Here is a 12,158-nt window from a genome sequence, read left to right as displayed (position 1 = left end):
TTCATTTTCTACCACTTTTCCGGGGCCGGGTCGCGGGGTCAGCAGTCTCAGGAGAGAACCCCAGACTTCCCTCTCCACAGACACTTCCTCCAGCTCCTCCGGGAGGATCCCGAGGCGTTCCCAGGCCAGCTGAGAGACATAGTCCCTTCAGCGTGTCCTGGGTCTTCCCTGAGGCCTCCTCCCAGTGGGACATTTCTAGAACACCTCCCTAGGTTGGCATCCAGGAGGCATCCGAAACCGATCCCCGAGCCACCTCAGCTGACTTCTCTCGATGTGGAGGAGCAGTGGCTCTACTCCGAGCTCCTCCCGGGTGACAGAGCTCCTCATCTAAAAAGGTGCACCCTGCCACCCTGCAAAGAATGTTTTTTTTTATTTTCTTTGGTTACTCAAAAAATACAAAAACTACTACAAATTTATTTTTATTACAAGATTTTTGTGCGAATATTTGTGCTAACACTTTAGTTAATGCATTAAAATAGTGTGTTTACAGTAATACAATTGTTGACGTATTAAGCTTTGTTTATAAACAGTTTATTGTTAACTGTTAATTGTTGAGGCTTATTTAATTCAATGACTCTTCAAATCACAATCAGGGAAGTATGAAACATAAATGAAAATCAGGGAAGTTAAAAGAGGAAACAGTAGCCAACGTTACCCTTTTACAGGAATTACCTATTCTTGCCAAACGAATCATTTAAACAAACGAGTACAGAAGCAGGTCGAATCCTAAATAAGAGTGAATAAATTTGAATGCACAAGTGTTAGGCCTGTCACAATAATCAATATATCGACTTATCGCACAACACATGGACGTGACCTCAATTATTTTTGGTGATGCAGGGTTCAACGCTAAGGATTTTTTCTACTGGTCCGATCGGGCAAGTGGTTTAGATTTTTACTTGCCCTGCCAAAATTTTCACCGGCCCCACCAAAAAAAAAGAGAAGTTAATAGCTATTTTTAACCACATATTTTAAACAATGTGTCAAAAATAAAGTCAGTGAATTTAGAATTTCAATACTTAAAAAACAATTGTAAATATAAGTGTTATGCAAACAAAAAGAGCAGTATGGAAAATGTGGAGGCATTTTATTGCAGTTTGAAATTATAAAAAAAAAAAGGTGGCTGACTTGTCAAACTTACTGGTTGTTACCAGGTTAAAAAAAAAAAAATAGCATGGTCAAATCAATCAGATAAGACGAATCAGAAAGCAATATGTTGTTTACGACTAGGGCTGCCCCCAAATAGTCGACTAAACTTTAGTCGATATGAAGAGGGCTTGGTCGAATACATTTTCATTAGTCGGTTAGTTGCAAAAAAAAAAAAATCACGTGAAATTACGCAATCAAGGGCTGCGCAATCAGTGTATGACATCAGCAACGAGAGATCAACGCCTAACGCCTAAACGCCTCCACTGTATCCCTTCCACATCCACTTCATCAGAGCGCATCTTTTCAAAGGCCGGCTTCATTGTGAACACGTCGAGAAGCTCCCTTCTTCCCAGCAATGTGGACAAGCTGGTGTTCCTCTCACATAATATGAAAAAAATTAAATCGAATTGAAAGCTTAGGTAAGAATGCTTAATTTCCTTTTTGTAGTGTTTCTGTTTGCTATCCGTTAGGCTATATATATATACATATATATACATATTATTTTTATTTTTTCGTTTTTATAAAATGCAGAAGTTGTTTTTTATTCTGTTAGAAAAATTAGTCTGATGTTTTTAATTTGTTGTTTCAGGTCAAGACTCATCCGTCGTCTTAATGGCAGTTTGTGGCTTTGCTCTGATATTTTTGATTTGTATTAGTGTTCTTTAAATTATTTGTTCCACATTTTGTCGTAAATATAGTTGTTCTAAACAATTCAATCATAATTAGGCTGTTAATTTGTTTGCTGCCTTCTTTTTTTATTCTAAGTTTTGGCGTTGTGCGATGTGCATTTATTAAGTTGTTCGTTTTTGTTAATTTTCCTTTTGAACAATATAAAAATTACATAAATTTTAATTTTCTACTGTATTTAAAAAAAAAAGTATTTTAAAAACAGTGTATTTAAAAAAAAACAGCGTTTTTGCTACAATATTTATTTGTTTATTTATTTTTATTTTTTGCCTAGTTTTGTACTAGGCCTAAGTTGCTAATAAGTTTATTTGATTTATTTTGAAGAACGAATTTTAGTTTATTTTATTAAAAACTGTTTTTTTTTGTTTGTTTGTTTGTTTGACATGTAACTGTTACAGTTTGTATTTTTGATAATAAATTATTAAAATGCACAGGCAGTCTAATTGCTGTTTTTATGTCATAATTAGCCTATAACGTTCTGGTCACTGATTTTTGTGTGTAAGCACTGTATTTAAACGCTTTAGTATTCCGTTTTAATCGCTTAATTTTCGTTTTCAATGCGCTAATATCATGCTTTAGCAATTTCTGTCACGTGGAAGTGTTAAACTTCAACTTGGACTATATTCCTAGTATATACGCAAGTTATTATATTAATATCATAAATGAACGATTATTTGATTAATCGCTAAAATGCAGGAATGTTAGTCGACTAGGAATATCTTTAGTCGGGGGCAGCCCTATTTACGACATTACACAGAAGGTAGCATTTAAAGATTTAAAAGCACAAACTTAAAATGCATGCAATTGACAAATAGTCACAGACAAATTAAATATTAGTGACAAGGCAGCACTGTCCCAATCGGGGCCATTAATGATCCGGTCTACTGTCCCAAGTGTCTCTCACGCTGGCCCCGGGCCACCAGGCAGTCCTTATTGTTGAGCCCTGTGATGCAATATATATCGCACATACATGAAAACCAATTCTAGCAACACTTTAGCTGATTGTGCAACATCTCTATTGGAGGTGTCAGTGTAATAAAGGTTTAAAAATACTACAGTAGTTACTATAATTTACTATAGTATATTTTGATGTAGATGTCTGACAACTGAAAACAGATCTGCTAGCAGATATCACAGCCTCTGTTACTTATTGCCTTGCACTTTTTTTATTAACATTTATTATTGTTTATTTACGATTTGCGTTTTCACTTTCTGATTCCAATGCCTCATTATTAAACTGTTAAAATGACAATAATTAAATGAAATATACTAAAGGATAAAATATGGCGTGTTCTTGCACTGTGATATTATATTGTCATTGTGGAATTATATAATTAGTGGCATAAAATGGTCTTAAAATGACAATAATATCGTTTATCGCAATATATCGTACAACAAAAGATAGATATCATGACAGGCGTACTTACTCTTATGGCTGGTTGTACGTAGTTTAAACTCTAGAAAGTGTATTATTGCTGGTTTGAGCCCTATATGGAAATGCATAGGCATTGGTTTTGTACACTGCAGTCTTGAGAAAGACACTAAATTCCTTGCCGCTGAATGCAGACCACCCACAGTCCATTACACACCGCCTGATGGACTTTGCACAAACACTGAAAAACTTCTGGTTTGATATACTTATCTGTAAGCATAACTGTGCATTCAGATTTAAAGGTTAAAACATTGCATACACAGGGGTCTAAGAAAGATTTTTTTATACGCCATGACAACATGCTAACAAAAGCTGCATGTGCTGAATAAAAACAAATGTATTTATTTTATTTGTTGTTTATGTGTGTTGTTTTGTCTCATTTATTAATTAACATGTATATTTATTATTTATATTAATTAGATACAGTTGAAGTCAGAATTATTAGCCCCCCTGAATTATTCCTCTGATGTTTAATTTTTTCCCTAATTTCTGTTTGATGGAGAGAATATTTTTTCAGCACATTTCTAAACATAATAGTTTTATTAACTCATTTTGTTTTGTTTTATCTTTGCCATGATGACAGTGAATAATATTTGACTAGATATTTTTCAAGACACTTCTATACAGCTTAAAGTGACTTTTAAAGGCTTAACTAGGTTAATTAGGTTAACTAGGCAGGTTAGGGTACACTGAAAAAAGTGTTGCATGCAGAACTGTTGCAAACAAATTAATTGTGTTCAATTTAAGCAAACAAATTAAGTTTAATAATGTTCAACTTAATTTGTTTGTTTAAACTCAACACAAATAAATTGTTTACAACCGCTTAACGTAAACAAATTGAGTAAATCCAAGAAATCATCTCTGAATTATTTTTTTCAGTGTAATTAGGCAAGTTATTGTATAATGATGGTTTGTTCTGTAGACTATCGAAAAAATAAAGCTTAAAGGGGCTTATAATTTTGTGCCTAAAATGGTGTTTAAAGAATTAAAAACTTTTTTATTCTAGCCGAAATAAAACAAATAAGACTTTCTCCAGAAGAAAAAATATTTCTATGTCTTGTATTTTGCTAGTCATCTGTTTATTTGCAAAAAACAAAAAACAAAACAAAATCAACAACCACAGCGGAATGAACCACCAACTTATCTAGCACGTTTTTACACAGCGGATGCCCTTCCAGCCGCAACCCATCTCTGGGAAACATCCACACACACTCATTCAAACACAAACACACACACACACACGCACAAATACACTCATACACTACGGACAATTTAGCCTACCCAATTCACCTGTACCCCATGTCTTTTGAATGTGGGGGAAATCGGAGCACCCGGAGGAAACCCACGCGAATGCAGGGAGAACATGCAAACTCCACAAAGAAACACCAACTAAGCCGAGGCTTGAACCAACGACCCAGCGACCTTCTTGCTGCGAGGCGACAGCACTACCTACTGCGCCACTGACAAATGATTTCAAATCATAAAAATGCTGAATTATCATCATTATTGCTCTTCAGTTTACAATTTTTATTATTGTATAAGATTTTTGCACTTAATTAGCTAATTTACATATTATTTTCACAAAAAAATCTATTAAAAATGTTCACTGTTTTCATAAGTGATGCAGATTTTAAGTCATTTCAATAAATACATTTTAAAATATGATTTCATGATTTGAATAAAGTCATAGTAAATTGAATCAGAATCAAAATACAACAATAATAAGATAAAAGTAGCATGCTTCATAACACATTCGAAAAAGAAAACAAAAACATTGATATTATTCATACAGTTAAAGCCCCTTGTACATATTATTCCCTAATTTCTGTTTAACTGAGAGTTTTTTTTCACACATTTCTAAACATAAGAAACATAGCTTTAATAACTCATTTCTAATAACTGATTTCGTCTTTGCCATGATGACAAAACAATATTTTACTAGAAATTTTTTAAGATACTAGTATTCAGCTTAAAGTGACTTTTAAAGGTTTAACTAGTTTAATTCGGCAAGTTATAGTAATTAGGCAAGTCCTTGTGTGGTTAGTTATGTAAATCGGAAAAACAAAACAAAATCTTGCTTCAGGGGGATAATAATATTGACCATAAAATGGCTTAAAAAATTTAAACTGCTTTTATTCTAGCAAAAAAATAAATAAATAAAATAAAAATAAAATAAAATCTTTCTTCAGAAGAAAAAGTATTAAAGGAAATAGTGTGAAAAACTTCTTGCTCTGTTAAACAACATTTGTAAAAGAAAAAAATGATAATTTTGCTAATAAGCTAATAATTCTGACTTCAACTGTATGTGTGTGTGTGTGTGTGTTAGCACATATAAATCGGTTTTAGCTGGCTGCTTAACCTAACAGCGGGTGGTTCCTGACTAAAAATATGCACTAATAAACATACGTTTCACTAATGGTGAAAAGCTAAATGACTAAAAATAATAGACGTAAGCTTCTTTACTGCTGCGGCTTTTACATTTATATGACCGGCTGAAAAAAAAGAAGGCAGCAAAACTTCATTCAGACATAAAGCTGATCTTCATTTTCATTCTTTTATAATCTGTTTTAACATGTTTTTATCTGTTTTTTTATCTTTTTATTTGTTTTTATTTTTCTTACACTTGTGTCTTTTAATTCTGTTTATGCAAAGTACTTTGAATTGCCTCTGTGTATAAAATGTGCTTTATAAATAAACTTCCCTTGCCTTTATTAGAGACCATTTCAATGTGGTCCTGTCATTGGCCAATTAAAATTTCCTGCTTGTTATCAAATTTTTTCATAACCTCAATAAGAGGCAATTCAATCATATCCTAATGTTAAAACACCTCTCATAGCTTTATTTATCAACATGTGGCTCTTTTTGGATTCTTGGAAGTTCTAAAAATTAAAAATGTAAAGCAGCAAATACATTGGCACCATTATTTTTGTTTACACCCCTCAAAATACTCTCTCTATATAAAAAAGTGAAGAGGGAAAGTTTGTAACTGCGCTCTGAAGTATATAAACCACTCATGCAGCTCCACACAACACCCTGAAATCTCCTGTGACCACAACAGCTGCTCTTTGTCTTAACGTCACATTAAATGGAGTATGTTTTTCCATGTTGCCGCTGTGTTCAGATAAATAAGGCATCAAATTGGCTGTGATGTACGCAAAATACCAGTCAGATGAATTCCTCCACACAAACATCTGCCGCCATTTACTATTCATCTTCTATTAAATGATAACAATCATGATATCAAGGCGATGGCATCTTTTTGAAGCTAAATACAGATTCCAGTGGCTGTGCGTGGCTGTGTTTACAGTATATATTAATAAAGTGGTTTCGGCTCTGCCTTCCAGCAGCACTGACCAACACTTCCTTATTTCATAGAGCACTTCCTGAAACTACTTCTTCACACAGTAAGAGGATCTGTTTTTGCGGAAATCTAGGTTGTTTCACTTTGGATGGATGGATGGATGGATGGATGGATGGATGGATGGATGGATGGACGGACATAGATAGATAGATAGATAGATAGATAGATAGATAGATAGATAGATAGATAGATAGATAGATAGATAGATAGATAGATAGATAGATAGATAGATAGATAGATAGATAGATAGATAGATAGACGGATGGATGATCACATGAATAGACAGATGGATGGATGGATATATAGATAAAGAACGATAGACAGATAGAAAGACAGACAGATAAAAAATTATAGACAGATGGACACACAGAAAGATTAAAAGCGACAGAGAGATAGACAGGCAGACATATAAAGACAGATAGACAGAATGACAGAAAGATAGAAAACAATGATAGACAGATAAAGAATGATAAACAGAGATAGAAAGAAAAGGAATAACAGACACAGAATGAAACAGACAGACAAAAAGAATGACTGACAGACAGAAAAGAATGACTGACTGATCGACAGACAAACAGACAGAAAAGAATGACAGACAGAGAAAAGAATGACTGACTGACTGACTGACTGACAGACAGACAAACAGACAGAAAAGAATGACAGACAGACAGACAGACAGAAAGATAAAGAATGACTGACTGACTGACTGACTGACTGACTGACTGACTGACTAACATACAGACAGAAAACAATGACAGACAGACAAACAGACAGAAAACAATGACAGACAGACAGAAAAGAATGACAGACAGAAATATATGACAGACAAACAGAAGAAAAACAATGACAGACAGAAAGATAAAAAAAGAATGACAGACAGACAGACGGAAAAGAATGACAGACAGACAGAAAAGAATGACAGACAGACAGACAGACAGACAGACAGACAGACAGACAGACAGGAAAAAGCCACACAGGCAGACAGAAACAGAATGACTGACAGACAAACAGAAAAAAATGACAGACAGACAGACATACAGAAAAGAATGACAGAGAAAAATTAAAAATAAACAAAAATGATAGACAGACAAAACCAAATGACAGACGGATAGAAAAGAGTGACCGACACAGAAAAGAACGACAGACAGACAGACAAAAAAAGAATAACAGACAAACAAAAGAATGACAGACTGAGAAAAATATGACAGACAGACAGACAGAAAAGAATGACTAACAGACAGAAAAGAATGACAGACAGACAGAAAAGAATGACTAACAGACAGACAGATAAGAATGACAAACAGACATAAAAGAATGACAGACAGACAGATAAGAATGACAGACAGACAGACAGACAGAAAAGAATGACTAACAGACAGACAGATAAGAATGACAGACAGACATAAAAGAATGACAGAAAGACAAACAGAAAAAGAATGACTAACAGATAAGAATAACAGACAGACAGACAGACAGACAGACAGACAGACAGACAGACAGACAGGGAAAAATGTCAGAAAGGCAGCCAGAAAAAGAATGACTGACAGACAAACAGAAAAAAAATGACAGACAGACAGACACACAGACATACAGCCAGACAGAAAAGAATGACAGACAAAAATAAAGAATAAACAAATATGATAGATAGACAGACAGACGGGTAGAAAAAAATGACGGACAGAAAACAATGAGACTGATAGATAAAGATTTTCCCTACAGACTACCACAGTGACCATTTGTCTGTGTGTTTTTTGTCAAACCCTGTGGTTCGAAATGTGCACATATTCTTCCTTCTGACATCGTTTATTTCAGTTTAAATTATTATGATATTGTGTTTCTATCCTTTATTTTGGATGCTATTGTAGTTTTATATTTGTATTCCTCTTTCAAGCTTAGGCAATATTCTATCATTAACAGTCATGCAAATAAAGCAATTCTGAATTGAAGTGAATTAGATAAAGAAGAATAGACAGAAATGATAGACAGATCGAAAAGTGACAGAACGACAGACAGAAACACAAAAAAATGAGATATTTAAAGAATGATAGACAGAGAGATAGAACAAGAATGACAGACAGACCGAAAAAGACAAAAGGACAAATAGAAAAAGAATGATAGAATGACAGACAGACAGACAGAGATAGATAGATAGATAGATAGATAGATAGATAGATAGATAGATAGATAGATAGATAGATAGATAGATAGATAGATAGATAGATAGATAGATAGATAGATAGATAGATCTTTCAGAATAGGAGACAGTTATCTCGAGAGGGGCGTTGGATGCTGCTAAAGTGCTTCACTTCCTGGTACAGATCTAAAGCAACATCATCTCGATCTGATGAACAGTAATAAATCTTCCTAAATAAATGACTCTAAATGACTTCACGACGAGTGTCAACACAGAAACACGCTTCAAATAAACAAGTGATGCGATCTCCACCATTACAACATGCTCGCGTCTTGAATAACAGAATCAGCACTGAACTGAGTCAAAGTTGAAGACAAGTGAGTTTTGCTGAAGCACGCAACAAGCTTTGAAAGATTGTTTGGCATAATGTCCCTCAGCTATCATGTGACATTTCTGCAGTAGATTAAAAAAGGACGAAATACTCACATCTTCCATGTTATAAAAACAAAGATCCCGTTATGCGCAGGAGAAAAAAGGCTCGACGTAGGACTTTATCTCGGGTTAAAACTGTTGATCGCTCTTCGTCTCAACTTTCCCACATTCAACATGACGATGAAGAAGAAGAAGGAGAAAAAAACAAGGAACTGCGTACGACGAGCTGAAATGTAACGGGACTCTGCTGCTCTTTTTCCTCTTTCGACTTCTGCAGCAGCTACAAGTTTGAGGCTTGAAAAAAAAAAGTTTGGTTTCCGGTAAGTCCCCAAAAGCCTCTGCCTCTGCCAAAAAGAGACACCAGGGCCGCGTCTCAAAGCGCAGTGTGATGACTATCTAGACAGCCTCGAAACGCCAGGAATTCCGTCGATAAACTTTCGCCCTCTCACACAAAAAATGTAGAGCGCGAGGTCTGAAGTGACTTTACGGGGAATTATGATTTGAATGGAATTTGTATTTCAGGTTTCATTTCGGCGCCTCTAACAACTCGACTGTTGAAACAAGTATTATCAGAGCTAGCCTATTCATTTATGTATTTGTATTGTTAGCCTTTCTTCTTGAAATTAACTAAAAGTTGGCCAAGTGATTTGAGTATCACAAATACTAGTAGTAAATAGTGTTTTTGAACCATTATAGTGTATAACAGGCTTACTTTACAGTGTTTACATCATGAATGCTACATAAATAATATATCACAAACGTTTTAGCACTAGAACAGGCATGTTCTAGTGCTTTGTGTGATTTACTTATTTTTAATCTGTTGATTTCAATGCTTAATGTAATTTTTGCACATTTTCTTTAAGTGCTTTAAGCATTATCAATGTCTTAAAAAAATGGAAAATTTTGTAATTGTGTCTGGTTTAATATCAGTAGTACTAAGTACAATAGAGTTTTATTTAATTTTTTTTATCTCAACAATATGCAGGTCAGGCACTTAAATTAGTTCTGTACATGTATGTTCATGTGCTTTGTCATTTCAAATGTTTTTTCTTAAAATAAGATAATTTGAATGATTGGAATTTAATGTTTTACACATTTAAAAAAATGTTTTAAGCATCTTCAATGTTTTAAATAGTGTTTATTTTGTTAATATTGTGTAATTGTGTCTTTTTTATGTCAATAGTACTAAAATATATATAATGTTAATCAAATTATATGATAAACTATTTAGAACAAAATTAAAAGGTTTAAAGTAGTTAACTGTTTACTTAGTTTTTTACAGTAATTAACCATTTTCAGACACTACGGTAACATGCTGTAAACTGATTTACGGTTGTAAACTGTAAATCTCAAATACAGAGTTGCCAGTAAGTTACTGTAAAAACCCTTTGAAATGTCTAACAGTGTAGAAGGAATCACTGAATTAAAACATCAAGTTATTAGTTTAATATTTTGACATTATAGTTTAATAGTTAATTTTTGTAGTGTATTTAAATGTATTAGTTTTGTTAAATGGAAGTCTTTTGAGTACCATCCCACGTGAAAATAATACTTTAGTAATGGTAAATACTAAAGCGTTTTTGAACCATACTAGAGTAAAGTGTATAATGCTGTATATAATAGTGTTTACAACTCTTTGTTAATGAATGCTCCAGCATATTGTAGTATTTACTATCATGAACTAATAAACTGTAATAAATACCATAGTATACTTCAGCTTTTACCACACTATACTGTGGTTTATTGTAGAATTCATTCATTCTCCTTCAGCTTAGTCTTTATTTCAGAGGTCGCCACAGTGGAATGAACCACCAACAATTCCATTGTATGTTTAAAGCGGCGGATGCCCTTCCAGCCACAACCCAGTATTGGGAAACATTCATACACTCACACACGCATACACTACAGAGAATTTAGCTTATCCAATTCACCTATAGCAGGGGTTCCCAAACCTTTGACCCCCAAAATGACAATGCCAGTGACTCGGGACCCCCAAAATCCTCTGAGGTGGTTATAAATACAGAAACCTTACACCCAAGTCTACTTTTCGTTGAATTTTTTAATGTATGTCAGTGCTGTAAATGTGCCGGAAAGTTTAATCGAGTGATATAAAATCAATCTGCTGCATCTAAAGGCTGATTTATACTTCTGCGTCAAGCGCACGCGTATGCTACGGCGCAGCATAAGCGTCGACGCATAGCCCTACGCCGCGGCTGACGTGCACCGCTCAAAAAATGTAACTACACGTCGTAAGAATGCGTAGTGCAAGCTCTGTGATTGGTCGGCTTGGTAGCGCTGATGAGTCTGGGCGGGTCCGAGAGCGGCGTGATTGGCACGACCCCGATGGAGCGATTGTTTACAAGTGTGGAGTCCCGTGAAGGAGCTCTGGATGGAAAGTTTTGTTTTGTGTTTACCTCATCGTTAAAGTTGTTGCACGTCCACCAGTTCCTGCCTCAAAATGAGCGAGTTTGAGCCACTTGTACATCCCGGAAGCGTTCAGAAAGAACAAAACACCAGCGAAGAAACTCGACACAGAGACACATTAACGCCTCACTGCCAACTAGCGTTTTGGAAGTGTTAATGCAGACCAACAAAGACAGCTAACAGAAGTACAAATGCACAGCTACGCGCGTTGCATGCGCCGTTGGTTACGCTGGTCACTTTTTTTATGCAGAAGTATAAACCAGGCTTAACGGTATTGCTGTGTCTTTAATATAATGTTATTACCCTAGCGGTCGCAATCCAATAGAACTAGTAACTATAAGCTACTATAGGAACTATATAGTATACAGTAACTATAAACGACTATTTTTTCGCTGGATTATGGATAAAATATGGTAATGCTTATGGTTTAATAAAAATAAATACATTTTTGGAAATCACCAGGCGACCACCCTTCATTGTACCGCGACCCCTCGGGGGGTCCCAACCCCCACTTTGAGAGCCACTGACTTATAGCGCAT

The 12,158-nt window shown here is 34.9% G+C and overlaps 1 protein-coding gene across 1 annotated transcript in view; it reads right to left on the bottom strand.

Moving 5' to 3' along the window:
- The window catches only part of plekho2 (pleckstrin homology domain containing, family O member 2), a 47,114-nt gene extending 37,589 nt beyond the window's left edge, over positions 1–9,525 (bottom strand). The window contains exon 1 of the mRNA XM_002662752.8: positions 9,250–9,525. Within this exon, the coding sequence (XP_002662798.3) occupies positions 9,250–9,258 (9 nt within the window). The 5' untranslated portion in view covers positions 9,259–9,525. The remainder of the gene's footprint in view (positions 1–9,249) is intronic.
- Between the last annotated feature and the right edge of the window lie 2,633 nt (positions 9,526–12,158).

Source organism: Danio rerio, chromosome 7, assembly GCF_049306965.1.
Source record: "Danio rerio strain Tuebingen ecotype United States chromosome 7, GRCz12tu, whole genome shotgun sequence".
NCBI classification, from domain to species: Eukaryota; Metazoa; Chordata; class Actinopteri; order Cypriniformes; family Danionidae; genus Danio; species Danio rerio.
The sequence above is the reverse complement of the archived record's forward strand: the minus strand, read 5'-3'. Positions and strand labels throughout refer to the sequence as shown.